Source organism: Diabrotica undecimpunctata, chromosome 10 (genome assembly GCF_040954645.1).
Source record: "Diabrotica undecimpunctata isolate CICGRU chromosome 10, icDiaUnde3, whole genome shotgun sequence".
Lineage (NCBI taxonomy): Eukaryota > Metazoa > Arthropoda > Insecta > Coleoptera > Chrysomelidae > Diabrotica > Diabrotica undecimpunctata.
In genome coordinates, this window is record NC_092812.1 from 38,149,479 (window position 1) to 38,169,736 (window position 20,258).

General features: G+C 30.2%; 1 protein-coding gene across 1 annotated transcript in view; it reads right to left on the reverse strand.

Moving 5' to 3' along the window:
• Positions 1–17,304, reverse strand: part of LOC140452461 (uncharacterized) — a 30,480-nt gene extending 13,176 nt beyond the window's left edge. Inside the window, exons 1-5 of the mRNA XM_072546728.1 lie at positions 17,005–17,304; positions 12,351–12,408; positions 11,370–11,482; positions 6,310–6,325; positions 5,740–5,836 (exon numbers count right to left, since the gene is read on the reverse strand). Of these exons, the coding sequence (XP_072402829.1) occupies positions 5,740–5,836; positions 6,310–6,325; positions 11,370–11,482; positions 12,351–12,408; positions 17,005–17,127 (407 nt within the window). The 5' untranslated portion in view covers positions 17,128–17,304. The remainder of the gene's footprint in view (positions 1–5,739; positions 5,837–6,309; positions 6,326–11,369; positions 11,483–12,350; positions 12,409–17,004) is intronic.
• Positions 17,305–20,258: the final 2,954 nt, after the last annotated feature.

Consider the following 20,258-nt stretch of genomic DNA (forward strand, 5'->3'; position numbering starts at 1 on the left):
CTATCGGAACCATCACAATTCTTATAATATATATATACACTTAACCATTCACGCATTCCCCAGGTTTCAGTCTTCTAGCAATCTTGTGTATTTTGAAAATAGAGCAACGACGGGGTCTTGTGTGATGTCTACTTTGAGTTTCACCTAACATTGTAGTATTCACCTAACTGCATTTCTTCAAAACGTAAACTAACAAAAGCACATATTTTTCTGTTGCATCCTTAACTTCTTATTGATTTTCATCTCCCATATTACCGCATTTGTCCTAAAGGCTACCCAAGGAACTAACACTTATCTTCAAAAAACTTCTCCAAAGCATCTGGGGTCCTCTTTAAGTGTCAAACACTGTGAATAAAGACTTATTTTGTGGTATTTTCAAATGTTTTTAATGTAGCCATCACTTGTTCTACCTCTTCTATGTACCTCTAGTATTAGTTATTATGGACTTTAACTTCACAAATTGGCTTATATACCATTTCTCCCGTTTTACCATATTTATTTTGCGAACTGCTTTAATGCAGACGTTTTCAATATATCTCTTACCCGGCTTAATTAAACTTGTATGTGTGAAGGGTATCTACCATTATGGATTGTTCTTCCATCAATATATATATATATATATATATATATATATATATATATATATATATATATATATATATATATATATATATATATATGTATGCACCATTCCATTAATGAGTGATATTTCGTAAATTAATATATCTGTTGGGATATACTCTTCATGTCTAACACATTTTACCATAGAAGTAGAAACTTCATAAAACTACAGATTTTTTTTATTTAGATTAAACATATATTAAAAATTGTATTGAAAACAATTGAGTTAAGTACTGTATTAGTATTGATTTTACAAATAAAATCCTGAATATCTTCTTAAATATAAACTGTTAATTTTAACAATGGATTCCACTGCAGAGAAAATATTCGAATTGTATATGAGACTGTTTAAAGGCACAATACAACAGGCAGACATTTTTGACATATTAATTTAAACTCATACTCAAAGGAGCTCTTTACAGGTTCACACTACATAAAAGTAATATATGACCATTAAGACAATGAGAAACAGTAGAGTAACTAACTATGAAATGGTGAGACACAAATTATTGTTACTTATGAAATAGCCGCAGAAAAATCAGACTAGACCGTCTTAAGAAAACAAAAAATTAATTTAAAAAAAGGATCAGATTTTTGTTAAGCTTTCTTGAAGCCACTATTCCTTACATTGATAAGACAACTACATATTCTTGGCATTGAATTGAGCACATTTCTATAGACTTTTGTTGTAACATACACATCTGACTTTAGTTTATAGGCACTTTTCTTTTATTAGTAAAGCCGAAATATTTGAAACAAAAGTTAAAAATATGTTATTTTTAGACTGTCAATACAAATATTATCTGAACATAACAACAGTGATAGTTTTAGAATATATTTATGAAATAATTCTTATAAAAATTGATAAATCTAAATTATAATCAAACCTAATACTAATTTGGTAACTTTGGGATACTAATTTGGTTTGATAACTGGTTTTTAATGTGAACTATAACTTCAATATTTAAAAGAATATTCTTATAGTGATTTACAACTTGATTCATAGACTCTCTAGGCATGTCAAAAAAATTTGGGTTTATAATAAATAAGGAAAAGGCAAAATACATGATAATGGGACAAACATACAAAGAAAAAGAAGAAAATTTCTCATTGGAAGTAAAAAATACATGTATTGGAAGAAAAAATACATGCATGTTAAAAGAGTTTTCACAATTTATTTACCTATGTGTAAAATTAGATAAAAGACACGAGGAACGGAGATAAAGACAAGTATACCAAAAGGAAACAAAAAGTAGGAGCATTGCTATCACTAATGAAATCCAAATGTCACAAGCAAAACAAAAATTAGAATTTCAAAAAACAGTTATCAGGTCTACAGCTACATACGCATGCTAAACATGGGGTCTTAAGAAATCAAAAATAGACCTCTTTAGAAAGATGGGAGAGCAAAATACAAAGAGCAATATATGAAGGTGTGAAAATAGATGGTCAATGCAGATATGGAATAATGAAAACTTTATTAAAAATTATATAATTAACCAAAAATAACGAAAGTAATCAAAGCACAGAGAATACGTTCAGGACAAAAAAGTAAAGTTGTCTTAAATAGTGGTGTATTTTTATTAATTAGTTATAAACTGTGTCTCGAAGACGTTCAGATATTGACCAAATGCAACAGATTTTGAGGCGGATCAACGAAGGGTTAACGCAACGTGAAGTGGCTCAGCGTTTTGCGTTTTCACCAAGTGTTATAAATAGATCTTGGAATCATTATGTCACAAATGGTGTAGACTCATATACTCATGATGGAGGGAGCAACGGAGTACAACCCTTTTGATGACCGATATACGCGAATTATTGCTAGACGGAATCCCAAATATACTGCTTCTTGCATCAACAGAACATTGCGTAACGCCACTGGAAGAATAATTTCAAAACTAAACGGTTAGAAGAAGGTTGCGTATAGCTGGCTTAAGAGTAAAAATAAGTTTATCTTATTTAATACTAACCATAGAACATCGCGAACTGAGAAGACTATGGACTGAAGAATACCGCAATATATATATATATATATATATATATATATATATATATATATATATATATATATATATATATATATATATATATATATATATTAAACCTAGATCTAAGATTAATACTATGTTGAGTTTAATTAATAATACAATATCGATGGTAAACACAGCTACCCATAGTGTAATGTATTTGACATTCACCAACTTTGGCTGATGCTGGAGAATCAGATGCTTTATTATTACATTCAAATGGCCCCCCAGGAGATATCTCTCAGAGTTCTCCCACTACATCGAACATTTATTGCTCTTTACCTTTTTTTCCACAATTTACATACAACAGTTCGAGGCTTCTCCGGATTGTCAAGATTGGGATGTCAGGTAACACTAAGACTCCCTTATCTAAACACAATCAAACCAATGTAGTCTATAAGGTCCCTTGTCTGGATTGTGAATTGTCCTATATTAGACAAACTGGTCGTTCCTTAAAAGGATGTCTTATTTCTCATCGAAGTGATATCGATTGTTCTAAACACAGGTGTGCCTTATTCACTCACGTTGTGTCAACAAACCACCAGGCTGATTTTGAGAGTCGAGATTTTAGCCACTGAAAATAATTGCTCTAAAGAAATCGGAATGAACAGGATGAACAACAATCTATGTCAATATGTAGAACTACAACTCCACTGTCAGGTATAAAGCTTTTAAGTACAATTCGATCATTTTAGTGTTTATGTTGTAGATCCATTTAGTGACGATTCCGTCAAAGATCCGACGTAAAATAGGGATTCATCTCTGTCTTCACCGAGCAGCTATAAAAACGCTAAGAGTCCAATAAATAAATTCAAAAGGTGGAAAGAAAGCAATCCTGAAACTCGGAAATGTAATGTTACCAGGAAAAGACGAAGTCAGGGTTTAGATTATGAAATTAAGAAAAAAAAAACGAACAGCTGAAAGACCCCAACCAGTTGACTGTCAAAATTGTCGCTTTAAATGCCACGAGCACTTCACAGAAGAAGACAGAAAAGTGACGTGTTTGGCATACTGGAAGCTTGATATTGTCAGACAGAAAGATTTTGTTTCAAGTAATATTACCGTAAAAAGTCGAGAAAGAAGACGAGGCAAAACTGATGACTCAGTTATTCGTCAACATTCTAAACAATACCATTTTCAGATAAAGCCAAACATCGCATATGCCAGTCTTTCTTCTTAAAAACACTTAAAATTAGTAACTGCGTTGTTCTAAATGCCTTTAAACATGAAGGTCCACCTGGAAATTTTGTTAGTAATGACAAAAAGGGGATATCGTCCCTACATAATTTTACAAAGTACTTATTTCTTCATTAAAAAAATTAATTATCGTTGCAAGACAAACACATGAAATTTTTCACAGAGTGAGCAACACGAAAGTTTTTACACACAATACAGTAATGCCGGGATTTTCGGTCTTTTTTTCTCTGGTATAAATAACACCGACCTTGTCCCGAAGCTATATTAGCTCCAGGTGGAACATCAGAAACGTCCGTCCACTTCAGGATATGCAATTTTCATCATTTTACGTAGCAGAGCGCACATTATTTGTGTTTTGATATCTATAAATAACATTTTCTTTCACCAATTCCCGTCCTAAGTCTAACAAAAAACTTCGTCTTGTATCCAAATGTTTCCCATCGTAATTTGGATTTTTTATTTTCCAAATTGTGAAAGCGTTTATGGCCGAAATATCTTACGAGGTGATAAAATATTACCATGGGCCATCTGCGTGTTTGGCGCTGTGTTGTGTATTGTTGTGCCAATTTGTCCACTACGACAACAGCTCTTTTTCTTTTTCTTCGCCATTTTTATCATCAAAATGTTCTGCCAACAAATCGTGGGGTACTGCCCACAGTCACTTTATCAAAAATCACGTAACCACAATCAGTTTTAAATGCTTTCATGGGTGAGATGCGTTTAGAATTAAATTGACAAAAATCAAAAAAATGTATTAAATAAGATAGGTGCGAAAAGAAAATCTGCTTAAGCAGGTTAAGAGGGTTATAAGAACCTGTCAATTCCTTCTAAGAGAACGTTACTCAACAGATATGGACTGATGCTGTTTTGTAAATACAAAAATAAAAGTTTCCGCTAATATATGGAATAGTTTATTAGAGAAACATTTAGCTTGTTTCTTTTCTCCTCTTATCTAACTGAGATCTTCAAGAGTTACAGTGTGAAAGGGATTCCATCCCATTCCATTATTTTTCACTGCTTATTGGTTTTGACAGTCGTTGCTCCTTATATTTTATATTATAATTTTATATTTATATATATATATATATATATATATATATATATATATATACACTTCATACAAAATGCAAACGTCTCAGGTCTAGACCTTCAATGCTTCTTGAGCTTTTATAATTAAATACCCCACGCATACCTATGTGGTAAATACTATCTGCATACCTATCAACGACAAAAAATTTAATTTTTTGAGATTCTATTTGCAGAATGATTTGAGAGAGAGATTTGAATATTTTTTTATTGGAAATAGTATAGATGTATGTTTTATGAAGTTTCAGTTTACAATGTATTATCTATGCCAGTAAAAATACTAACAAAGTTGAATAACTGACATAACTACAGCTTAAAATAGCCTTAAAATTCCATGAAGAATTAGTTCATGGTATTATTACCTTACCGAAATATTTCATATTATTTTTCTTTTGATATTTTATTAAGTAGAGACTCATCATCATGCTGCCTTTTAAAAACGTCTATGTATTTTGTTAAAGCTATTGTAATTGGCTTACAATGTTTTTTTGCATTTACTGATGTCTTCTACAATTGCTGCTGATATCCAATGATTCTTTTACAACTATGTCTGGAACTGCTGTGTAGGTGAATCGCTAAGCTCAAAAACCAACATCTTTATACAACTAATTTCAAACCTGGAAGTTGAAAAAACCCTCTGATGCTGGATAGATTATTTCCAAGCTGTGTATCAAAACCATGGGGAAGGCGCAATTCTCGGATGTCCTCTCCTTGTAGATGGTCTTCAGCAAGCAATAGTTAGGGTTTTATATTCTGCTTCTAATCAGGCAGCATTTGATGAGTTCCTTAAAAAAAGTTGAAAACCAACCTATCCCGAGCTCTATTTTCACTATTCTCTCCATTGGTTGTTCCTGAAGACGCTTGTCCCGATGATGACTGGTTACTATCTTCTCTTTTCTTCTTATCTACAGAAGAAATGAAAAGTCGTTGATATTTATTAAGAACAATGCTCACAAATATTTAACCAATTCGATTTCTAGCAGTTGTATACAGTTGTATTTGAAAAAATAATTGCATTAAACAATAAGCAATCCTCTGTTATCACTGCCCTTAAACCTAAACAAACACTATATTTTATCAAAATCTAAACTCAACATTTTGTTTAAAAAAAACCAACTGCATATACAATATAGATGTCTTTACAATACATATTACGATCAGTTTTAAATCAACCCAAAATAAGATCGTGCTTTTCAAAATAACGGTTTCTTAATTTTAAAGCATATTTCTTCATCTTGAAAAAAATTGATGTTTTTATGTCTGGTATGTATTGTAAAGCCATTAAGATATTGAAAATCTTGAGATTTATACACATATATGCACTAGTTTTTACCCGTTTCGAACGATCAAAAAACGTTATTGTCAAAAGTATACATACCCGAATTACTTGCTCCCTAAAACAAAACAAAAAATTCAATTTTAAATCGAAAAGTAAAAACATGCATACTAATTTATTTCATTTAAAGAATTTATATTCTCTAACATACATGCAGGATGTGACTAATTTAAAGCATACCATTTGACAAAAAATATGTATGAAGAAGAATGTTCATTATATCATAATTTATAATAAATATCATTATCATATTGAGTGTTTGTCTTGTTCTTAATCTTGACCAAGCAGACCTATTTGGCTGAGTAGCCCGTTTTAACGAGGCTCTGCGTTTTATTTCTCACCTATACCAAAAATCCTCGAACTGCGAGAATTCGTCAACGAAGAAAACTTTCATCTATTGTCCGATCAATCAAAGACAATATTCCAAATGAACAGCACAGAGTTTATGAAATTCCTATGAATATATATATATATATATATATATATATATATATATATATATATATATATCGCACCCTCAGTGCAAGACTGCAGTAACTCAAAATTTTATGAAAATGAAGTAATCATGGAATTCGATTGTAAACATGCATATCTATCCCCTGTAAAACTTTAGTAACTTTCAAATGCTTAACCGGCTAAATATTACAACAACAACAGTTTAACTATTTTGCGTTTTTGTACATAAGTTGAGTGCAAAACTGTTGTAACTCTAATGTAACAGAGTTACAACAGTTTTGCACGGAACATTGCAATGGTTTCAATAACAAGCAATGAAAAGCACGAAAAAAGTGAGATATTTGTCATATTTGTTATTTTAATATGTATATCTGTGGTGTTTAATATTAATATACAGTGTGTCTACGTAATCCATTAACGGTCGAGACAATAAACAAAGATTAACGAGACCAATCTATTCATGTAAGTTTTATGTCCTTTGTGTGTCATTATATTTTCCATAAAATGTTTGCGATGTCGTTTGACCATTTATTTATTAGATTGGATTAAAAACACATAAATTAAGACTAATTATTTACAGCCAAAAAGTATTTTTTTTTTATGAAAGGAAAAACAGTTATCTTAAAACTTGTGTATTAACAATACTGACAGGTTAAAAATATCTATTCTCAGAAAACTTGTTCTATAAAAACTAAATCCCAAACTATATTAAATCTTCACGTAACCTTCCGGGGCGATTGTCATCATATTATTGTCCCCACGTAATTCCCAACTTTTACTAAGGTAGTGAATTCCAATCCTTTTGTTAATCACTTTACTCATAGTAGCCTGATTTGCATATTTTTATTATAGTCCTTTTGTTTTGAATTTAAATAAAAATATTCAAAGTTTTACAAATAATGTTTCTACCTTGTTATGGCATTTTCATTACAAAGCGAAGGATTTGTGGCTATCAGAAATATGTGCAGAAATAAAAATATTAAATTGCCGCTAACAATAAGCCGTTTTATTAGGTATAATACCTATTTATTCTAGGTAGCTATCTGATTTCTTGGACTCTATTAAATGTAAAGTTTATTACCATACTAAACCACGATTGCTGTTGGGGATTATTTTTTCTTTACTTACCCGATGATTTATTGGAATTTATTAAACGTATATACTAAACCCCGGGAATTACTTTCCCTTTATCTACCAGGTGATTTCTGTGAATACATTAAATGTAATGTTTAGTACTATTCCTATCGTTGTTGGAGATTACTTTCTCTTTACTTACCCTATTAACTCATTAGAAACGAGTTCTCAGCTAAGAAGTACGAGTAGGTACATTTTAGTAGTGTAGTTTTTAATATAATCTGTTATTAGCCCTTGCAAGTGATAGATGCAGAATTAACGATTTCGAAAATGTCAAAATTTAATAGTTCCAGAACATTGAGGATTTTATCCCTGTGTGCGCAGACAAGTGAGGATAGCAACGACATGCAGAGTAAGTTGAATGTAAATTAATCGTTGTATTATAATCTATTTATCTACTCTCGTTTTCAAATTCAATGGTGAGATTTTCTATGACTAGTGTAAACTGAACGAAATAGGGGTGTTCAAAAAAATACTTCTGATTTAAGCGAAATGATTAAAAGTACATAGACACAATGTATTAGAGAAACAATAATACTAAAGTTTATCTATCAAAATAATTTTATATTCGAAACCGCACGATAACAATATTACTACTTATTTACAGAGATTATTTCAACTTCTTCTTTTTCTTCTTCTTTCGGTGTAGTCATGTCTACCTGTTTTTTCAATGCGTGGTCATTATATTCTATTCTTCTGTTTCTTACTCAATTATTGTTTGTTTTAACTTTAAAATCATTATTATTTTCAGATGCTATCAATGGTACTTCATTAACTGCTATCGGTGATCAAGTTCAAATTTTAACGAACGTTGAAATACCGAGAGAGGACTTAGAGAGAGATCTCCCAGAACCAATTCCAACTTATGACGCTACATTAATGGAAACAAAAAACGAAGCTACTGAAGATATGGAAGAGGACATTTTGATCAGTGAAATAGGGATTCAATAGAGATACAATGGTGCTGACAACGTTGTAGACGGGGAACAGGTTGATGCAGAAAACGACTTTTCCAATGATGATTCTATGCAAGATCTCCCATATCTCCCAGAACAAATTCCAACCTATGACGCTGCATTAATGGAAATACCAATCGAAGCTACTGAAGATAGTGACCGTGAAAGTGACAGTTACAGTGTATCTTGTGCGAGAAAACGAAGTGCAAATCCTGAAGAATGGAGACGAAATAAGGTCAAGAAACTTCGCAACTCTGGTAAGTCCTACAAGTCAAATAAAGGTACAATCATGCACGCTCGACAGATGAAAGAAACTTGTTCTCAAACTTGTCGTTTAAAATCGTTTGAAAATTCTGTGGATATAAGAACGCATATTCATCGAAAATGTTGGGACCTGGGTAACATAAATTTACAAAGAGACTTTATATCACGACACACCAATGAAGTTAGACCTAAGTATCAAAATAAAACACCTGGAAGCAATCGCAAACATAACTTGCAATATAAATTTAGGATTAATGACAAGGACACTCAAGCATGCAAGACGTTTTTTCTCAATACTTTGGGAGTGAGTGATCGATATATTTACACCACATGGAAGAAAACTGATGATGCTGGTATCCTCGAAGATGATCGAAGAGGGAAGCATGTGGCTCATAAAAGATCTGATAAAGTTGCCTTGGAAAAAATACGTCAGCACATAAAGATGTTCCCTACCATCGAAAGTCACTATTTAAGGGCTCAAACTAGTAGAGTTTTTATTGATGGTAGCTTAACCATATCCGAAATGTATAGACTATACAAAGATAAGTGTATTTCAGACGGCGATATTTGTCTTAAGAAACATCACTATGAACGCATATTTAATTATGAATTTAACATTGGATTCTTTTCTCCTAAAAAAGATCAATGTTAAGAGTGTGAAGTGTATAAAAACTCTAATGAAGAGCAGAGAAAAATCATTGCAGGACAACTACGACTTGCATATTAAAAACAAAAATCAAGCACGCGAATCAAAGAAACAAGATCTAGAATTAGCTAATGATGTAAATCAATATTCCGTTTGCGATTACGATCTTCAAGCTGTATTACAGACGCCATGCGGAGATGTATCAATGTTTTATTATAAGCGACGTTTAAATGTGTATAGTTTCACATTATTTGATAACGTATCCAAACAAGGATACTGCTTTATGTGGAATGAGTCTGTAGCGAAACGAGGAAGTAATGAAATTGCAAGTTGTGTCTATTATTACATGACAAATCATGCAATAAGCAAAAATTTAATTTTTTTTAGCGACAACTGTGCCGGGCAGAACAAAAATAAATTTATCGCCTCTATGTATTTGTATGTTGTTACTAATGTGAGTCATATAGAATCGATTACCCACAAGTTTTTAATAACAGGTCACACACAAAACGCTGGTGACAACATGCACTCATTAATAGAGCGACAAAAGAAAAGAGTGCTGAAGAGCGGTCCAATTTATGTTCCTACTGAAACGGCAACTGTAGTGAAATGTAGCAAAAAAGTGGTTCACCCTACATAGTTCGAGAAATGGAAACAAAGGACTTCATTGATTTTAAACATGTTTCCTTTCTGTTGGGAAACAATTATAAAATTGATCAAAATAAAAAAAATGTGAAGTGGACAGATATAAAAATTCTGCAATGTAGAAAAGATAGTCCGCACATAATTTTCTTTAAGTACAACTATGATGAAGAACTATGGAATTCTTTTAATCTAAAAAAATCATCACGGACTACACATAATATACGAGAAGTGCTACTTAAACCTGCCTACAAAGAACAGCCAAAAATTCAAATGGCCAAAAAGAAAGATTTGGTATACTTATGCCATTCGAGTATGATACCAGAAGCTTACCATAGTTTTTATGAAAATATTTTGGCCCAAGATGATCAAGAAGAGGACAACAACTAACAGAAAGTGTGTCTACACTTTTTACAATTTTTTCCGTGCAAAAGTGTTGTAGCTTTAAAATTCCAATACTAAATGTGTAGTGATTAACAATTTTCTCCGTGCAAAAGTGTTGTAACTTTGAAATTCCTAATTTTTTTAGCATTAATATTTTTTTATTTAAATTTTTATTTTTCGTTAATGTAATATAGGCTAAAAAGCATGCAAAATAATAATTAAATGTTAATTTTTCTTTAAACTTGTTTCTTATTTCACCGATATTAGCACGAAAATAAACAAAATCGTCTTTATCTCGAAACTTACTTATTGTGACTTACTGCAGTCTTGCACTGAGGGTGCGATATATATATATATATATATATATATATATATATATATATATATATATATATATATATATATATATATATATATATATACGGACAATATCCCATATGTTTAGGAATATTATAACAAGTTTAAATCTTATGTTTTAAATGCAACCTAAATTCTCTGAATGAGTGAATCCTAAAATTTTAATTTTATTTAATTTTTTTATGTATAACTTGTTAAACGAAAGTGAAATAAAATGTCAAATGTCTGTACTATTATTCACATATTTTTAATAAACAGCATACCTCATCTTCCTCTAAACTAAGTAAAATTGGAGAATCATGTCCATCAGTAACTGTCTTGGATCCGTCATTTGTTTGGTTCTTACCATCTTCCTCAGTGTCTTCAGATGTTTCATCTGAGGAAACAATAGTGTTATTAAACTATAAATAATTAAAACTACTAAATAAAATTGGCTTACTAAATATTAATAATCCATACCTGTTGAGACTACAAGGCTCAGGGAGTATATAGAACAATAAGACAGGTGTGAATAAAATATAACACATAAATACTTGTGGATCAACTGAGAATATAACATATGGAGCTGCAGCTGTCATTAACTGTAAATACACAGACACGACACAGTCATACACAGACACGACACAGACACACACACACACGCGCGCGCACGAAACACACACACACACACGCACGAAACACACACACACACACACATGCACTAAACACACATACACACACGCACGAAACACACACGCACGAAACACACATACACACACGAACACACGCACGAAACACACACACACACACACACATGCACTAAACACACATACACACACGCACGAAACACACACGCACGAAACACACATACACACACGAAACACACACACACACACACACACACACGCATGAAACACACACACACACACACACACACGCACGAAACACACACACACGCACGAAACACACACACACGCGCACGAAACAAACACACACACGCACGAAACACACACATACGACACAAACGAGAAATTGGGAGGGTCTATATATTAATTTAATGGGAATATTTTTCAGTTATATCAAAATTGTTACTCAAAAAAATTTAGAGGAAACTTAGGTGCATCATCATTCAACATGACTTTATTTATATAGATAAGAAAAGATGGAGGAACCAAATAAAAGTAATTATTTTAATAATAGTTCCTTTTAATGTTTAATATGTAACAGGCAATAGAAAAATTTATAATAACTTTACTATAACTTACTTTGTGAAAATTTCTTGAAGATGTATGTGGCTGGATCAAAACCTTGATCAGACAAATACTGAAATAAAAATTTATTATATTTAATCATAAATAGAAACTACACTGGCAACATAAATAAACACATAAAAAATGTCTAAAGTTTTTTTTCAGATATACATCAATTTTGATTATATTTAAAAAAAGTGACATATCTTTATAATGTCTGATAAATCAGCAATGAATTCATGTTAGTTCAGTGTAATATGATTTCTCTATGACAAAATAATCAAACACAAGTTAAGAAGTGCACTAATTTAATGGAAATTTTTAACAAAAGTCAATATAAAACATAAAAATCTAACAACAAATGTGTTAAATAATCTTTGTTTCCTCCAGCACCATTAATTACAATTTTTCACCGCCTTGACATTCTTTGAAGATCTAGTCTAGAATGAACATGGTGCAGATGAGGAACAATCAATCTCTAAGTATCCCATACATGTAGCCCAGTCTGGTTATGCAAAACAAAATTTTTCGCTTTTAAGATATAGGTGGGGGTTACTAGATGACGAATAGATGAAAAAGAACTCGTATTTTTACCTTGCGTTTTTTTTTAAACAATAATTTATGGTCACAATTAGATTTTTTGTATTTTTTTATATCAAGAATATCTTTATTTTCCCGTTTTTTAAATTAAAATTGATAGATAATTTACGGAGATATTTACAAAAAAGCAGTTTTTTTGCACTAATTTATGTTTTATTAATTTTTTCATTAACAAAATAAAATGTTATTAATACATTTGGACATCAAGGAATTACAGTCTTTTAAATTTGTGCAAAATTTCCCCTCGATCTGTCAAATAAGTTAAAATTTATTTATCCCTGAGGCTAAATATTTATACTATTGAACTTGCTCTATTAATGATGCTAGACACATTTAGCAAATTTCATGTTTCTTTAAGACTTAAACTATCTCAGAAGTTAAATGCATATTGCATTTTCATCGAAATTATTTACAAAATAAACATTTGAAAAAGGGGTATGTTTTATACTGGTAAAAAACCTATTTAAAAAAACCTTCTATGACCAATAGGAATGAAGTTAGGAACTATTTTTTTTTTAATTTATAAACATTAAGATGTAAAATTTGCACAAATTTTGAATAAAAATCTGAACTTTATATTAAAGCTTATAGCTATAAAATTCATCCCATTTTTCGAAACTTACAGCCCTTCGAAGGCAAGGTACATTCGAAAGATCGACATATGAAAGTGAAGGGGATAACTGTTTCAGTTCAGTTTTTTTTTTTCGAGATCAGAACTTCACATTGAAACACGTAGGAAAAATTTACATTATCTCGGCTTCCATTGCAGCTAGAAGCCTCTTTTTTTTAATCTGGGGTTGCTCATCGAAATATGAATAACTACATAGTTTTCACTGGCTGGGAAATATGCGAAACCTCAGAAAAATTAATTGTGCATGTAGCGTTTGATTCAATTCTTGTAAGGTCATTAATATATATATTAGAAATAGTATGGGTCCAAGGACGGAGCCTTGAAGAACACCAATATTAACAGCACGCTCCCCTGACACCTCAGACACTCTCACCGATTGTACTCTGTTCTCGAGGTATGATTGGATCAACTTGACGCTCTGTGGACAAAAGTTGTACCTCTGTATTTTTTTCAGGAGTATCCCATGGTCCATACAATCAAATGCCTTACTTAGTCACAAAACACAACAGTGTTGAATTGCATTCTATGAAAAGATTCCTAGATGTGCCACACTAGGTCAAGAATGCCAAGAGTTGTGCTCCTTTCCTTCCTGAAACCGAACTGTGATCCTGAAATATAATTGTTACTTTCGAAAAAGCTTGTGATTTGCAAAGCCATGGCCTTTTCTACTATTTTAGAGATGACTGGGAGTAATGCGACAGGCCTATAGTTCTCGAGGCCTTCAGCCCTAAAGTATTGTGTAATTATTACACAATAGATAAACTCAGTGAGAAACACTAGTTGTTTACAAGCCAAATAATGCAAGACTGGCCAAAAATCTGGGTTAGAAGTTAGAACATTAACATTACATATTTTGTATCATAGAAAACAAAGTGTAAATTGTTTAAAATGCCTTTTATCTTTGGAAAGACCATCTTCGAAGTGGATAATGTAGTAGGCGTAATATTATTTTAAACAGATAAAATGTAGGTACAAGTGTAGTAAGACGGAACATTGTCTGCAGATATGAAATTTACATCAATGAATTCTACCATATGAAATTACTAACACGGCTTTAAAGCTCTAATACCTGAAAGCTAATTATTTGCTAAAAACAAACTTGTTAGGTATATTATATGACACATAACATATTTTGGATGATTTTCACATTTGGTCCCATTGAAGATAGCTATAATTGAGCTGTCAATTAAATTCACAAAACAAATTTTTGACTTTTGACTGTGTTGTCATGTCTTTATAATGTATATGTTGTAGGCTTCAATTACAAATAGAGAAACTTTCAAAAATACATTTTTATTATATTATTATATGAATTATGCAAGTTTTTTATTTTTTTATATACACCACAAACGAATAAAGACTCGTTTCTCCTCATATTAATTGCAGTTAATTATTACAACATTTTTTGGCATTTGCCTTTGATAATAAGCTAATAGATTTGGCAATCTTCAAACCACCAGTTGCCAGATTGTTTCAGATGGTCACCAGATGTCTGTGGAAAGTACCTGAATACTATTCTTATTATTTTTTGAAAGAATTTCTTTTTTACTAGTAGTTTGTTAACGTTCTATTGGATTTTTATTAATTATAAATCACATGCTCTTTCCCGATTTATTAAAAAACATGGCAACACAGTCAAGCGCCAACATTTCCTTCTATGAACTTTAATTGACAGCTCAATTATAGCTATCTTCAATGGGACCAAATGTGAAAATCGTCATATATATATATATATATATATATATATATATATATATATATATATATATATATATATATATATATATATATATATATATATATATATATATATTTATATTTATATATATATATATATATATATATATATATATATATATATATATATATATATTTATATATATTTATATATATTTATATATATTTATATATATTTATATATATTTATATATATTTATATATATTTATATATATTTATATATATTTATATATATTTATATATATTTATATATATTTATATATATTTATATATATTTATATATATTTATATATATTTATATATATTTATATATATTTATATATATTTATATATATTTATATATATTTATATATATTTATATATATTTATATATATTTATATATGTATATATATATATATATATATTTATATATAAAAAAATGTACACTCGTAAGTGAATGGGATGTTTTCGGTCAATTTGGAGATAAAAAAGACAAGAGTTGTGCTACTTTATCTATTTATTGAAGACGTTTCGCCCATTGTTCAATAAGCATCATCAGTTCATCTAAAAGAGTGTTATTAGCGATACATCTAATATGAAAAAACAATTAAGTAAATGATCTTACGTTTAAAAGATCTGTAGCATTAAAATGTTATTATTGCAAAGAAACATCAAAAATTAATATACTAAATATATCAGCAAAAACACAGAAACACAGAACGCCAGAAGATTCCCAATTTAACTAATTTGTTTTAAATTTCACTTTTGAAAACATTGATTGATTAAATCTATCAAAAAATATAATTGTCAATTTTGAATTGTTATATTAACAACGGCACGGCTAGGGTTCTTGACTGTTATGATCATATCTTGAAAATGAAGTATTTGAAAGCTCCACTGTCAGAAATGACAATCAGCTGGTGAATTTCTGACAGTCGAGCTTTCAAATACTTCATTTTCATGATATGATCATAACAGTCAAGAACCCTAGCCATGCCGATGTTAATATAACAATTCAAAATTGACAATTATATTTTTTGATAGATTTAATCAATCAATGTTTTCAAAAGTGAAATTTAAAACAAATTAGTTAAATTGGGAATCTTCCGGCGTTCTGTGTTTTTGCTGATATATTTAGTATATTAATTTTTGATGTTTCTTTGCAATAATAACATTTTAATGCTACAGATCTTTTAAAGGTAAGATCATTTACTTAATTGTTTTTTCATATTAGATGTATCGCTAATAACACTCTTTTAGATGAACTGATGATGCTTATTGAACAATGGGTGAAACGTCTTCAATAAATAGATAAAGTAGCACAACTCTTGTCTTTTTTATCTCCAAATTGACCGAAAACATCCCATTCACTTACGAGTGCACATTAAATTAAAGGGTCATATACCTTAAAGATATATATATATATATATATATATATATATATATATATATATATATATATATATATATATATATATATATCTGCATTCATTTATTAGTATCAGGAACTGTTGGATTAAGCACTTTAAAAAAAAACTTATATTGCCCTACACCCCTATGTGGTATATTGAATATATATAAAACTTATGGTAAGGTAAATCGGAAATAGAAATTTCGAGTCACATGGTATGTTCTTGTTATTAAAGGAATTCGCTAAAGTTTCCATTTGATTAAGTGCATCTAAAGAGTACAGTACACCTATAATGAACAAAATACATACCTTTGTCAATCTTTCCAGTAGAGCTTGTTTCACGCCATTTTTGTCCAGTCCTCTTCTTTCCAACTCCAATCTTAAATCTATTACGCGTAAATCTGCTAGCTTTCTACTCTCACTTTCAGACATGATAATTTATATGTAAAGCCAATATGTTGTAACCAAAAACTGAAATTAATTTAAAAAATATCAAATTGTACGCCCAAGTACTTACTAAAACTTCACTAATACAAGTAGTTAAAAGAAAATGGTGTCGTCACAACCAGAAGCCACTGCTAAGCTAAATCTGATGTTAAACAGAAACAGAATGTTAAATGTCGATTTTTATTCCCATCCCACTCAGATTGACGTTTGACTTATGATTTGAATGGACCGTGGAAGTGTGACGTCACAACTGTCAATTACTTTCCAAACAAAAGTTGAAATGTCCAATCTCAAGACTTTTTAATTTCTATAAAGTTAACATTTTGCTTCCTCTGCTGCTTTTTCTTTTAAGTATAGTGTTTTTAAGATAATACCATCATAATTCAGTGTTCTATTTCTATGAAATATAGTTTAAAAGTTTAAATTAAAGACATTCTAACCTTACTTTATTGATACATGCATTTTATTCTATTTTTATAAAACAACATGCTTTATTGTTTACACAACCTTGTAAAATTGTTGTAGTAACTATTAGAATACTTAGATATTGCAAAAAGCGGAAAGATTCTGTAAAAAAAATGAAAAAATAACGAAAAATACAAATTATCCACACTAAACAAGGTTTGTTTGGAAAGTGAAACTGATATATGTCAATAAAATCTACGTCATCACTTCCACGGTCCATTTGGGCTTTTGATAAGATAAATCAAAATCAAAGAGTTTTGTGGATTGCTCTGCGAAATAGAAAGACGGAATATATTCCATAAATTGATTTATTAAAAGGTTTTAAAAAAATCAGAATAGTTCACGGTGTTTAGAAATTTTCGCAATCAGTAATTTTTTGGTTGGCCATATTCGAAGATAGTAATAGTAAATGTTGTTTAAAATTTTAGCCACAGTGTATTTACACAGTAACAAAAATAAAAGAAAAATAAAACATGACATTAATATAAAGTGTCTTTTATATAAATGTTGTTTTTCGATTAGTTGTTCATGCTGTTTTTTCCGTAGCTAAAGAGGATTAATCAATACCCATTGAAATAAAATTGCCTTTATTTGCTTGTTAATACAATTTATTATGTGGAGGATTGACAAAGACATAGGAGGATAGATAAATTCATAGGGTAATCTTTTCGCGTCAAATTTTGTTGCGGTTACTTAACTGTCAGATAAACGTAAAGTTTATTTCGTAATGCAATACCAAAATTTTATTTCATTGTCAAAGAAAAAAACCAGTAAGGTCCCGTCTTTTCACGTTCTGATAAATATGGTTCTATCTTTATCTGACAGATAGTTATCTGGAGGATAGATATTGGTACGTTTATCAGAATAATCCGCTTTCAATCTGATTGCACATCGTTTTACGTTTAGAACAAAAAACAACAAGAGCTGCTCCACAACTGTTGAGTAAAAGTCTGCAAAATCAAACCGCTACCGATACGCTACTTCCGGAGCGGCCTGTCAAATTTGGTAGCGTAAAAATGTATCGCTACCCAAGGTTAGTAGATGTTAAGTAGGTTGTCTCGTAACTATGTGGGCGAAGCGAGGGGAAGGCAGAATGCTTACGTCACTCATACGACAAAGTCAAATTTGACAGTCTGAGTTTAAGTTCACGTTTGTTGTTGTCTCTATAGTATCATTAGTTCGTATTTGTTTAGTTATTGTTTAGTTTTTATTTTTAAGTATAGGTTAAGGACAATATTATTTATAGAGACTTATTATTTAGTTATTTGTGTACATAAACACTTGTGAAGTGTGTTTTCGTAGCCGTGATATCAAGGTTTGTCTAACAATTATATGTAGTTTTGTACGTTATAATAATGATATATTTTTTGGATGAGATAAGTATATATAGCTTGAAGATTTGTGCTTGAAGGATTAATCATGTTTTGTATTTTAATATAATAATAAATTATTTATATTACCTATTTGTTTTTTTTTGCCTACCAGTAGATATGATAAGAATGCTGCAAATTCCAGGAAAAACATAATAAGTAAGTTCCTACATATTTAGTATTTTTGCTTTTGAACTTTTTCTACTTTTTTTTTTGGGTTTTTGTGCGAAATAAACTGTTATCTCCATTTAAAACACACGATATTATCACTATAATCAATTCTATTTTTTGTCATCAGACTATTGATTTTAGAAAAAAAACTTGATATAATTACTAATATAAGAACCACTTAACATCCCTATACCCAAGAAAATCCCAAAATATATTGCAAAACCTAAGTTTTTGATCCTTTTATTAGCATTGAAGCTTATGGCAATTTTAAAAGTGTCGTATGGGTGACGTATTCCCGCCTTTTAAAAGCGAGCATTTGATTGGTCTATAGTTACGAGACAACTTACTTAATATCTACTAACCTTGTACCTGGGTCTCTCATACAGTGACGCCACTCAAGGTTAGTAGATATTTAAGTAGGTTGTTTCGTAACTATAGACCAATCAAATGCTCGCTTTTTAAAGGCGGGAATACGTCACCCATACGACACTTTTAAAATTGCCATAAGCTTCAATGCTAATATAAGGTTCAAAAACTTAGCTTTTGCAATATATTTTGGGATTTTCTTGGGTATAGGGATGTTAAGTGGTTCTTATATTAGTAATTACATCAATTTTTTTTTTTCTAAAGTCAATAGTCTGATGACAAAAAATAGAATTGATTATAGTGATAATATTGTGTGTTTTAAATGGAGATAACAGTTTATTTCGCACAAAAACCCAAAAAACAGTAGAAAAACTTCAAAAGCAAAAATACTAAATATGTAGGAACTTACTTATTATGTTTTTCCTGGAATTTGCAGCATTTTTATCATATCTAGTGGTAGGCAAAAAAAAAACAATAGGTAATATAAATAATTTATTATTAGATTAAAATACAAAAAATGATTAGTCCTTCAAGCACAAATCTTCAAGCTATATATACTTATCTAAAAATATATCATTATTATAACGTACAAAACTACATATAATTGTTATGATAAACCTTGATATCACGGCTACGAAAACACACTTCACAAGTGTTTATGTACACAAATAACTAAATAATAAGTCTCTATAAATAATATTGTCCCTATACCTATACTTAAAAATAAAAACTAAACAAATAAAC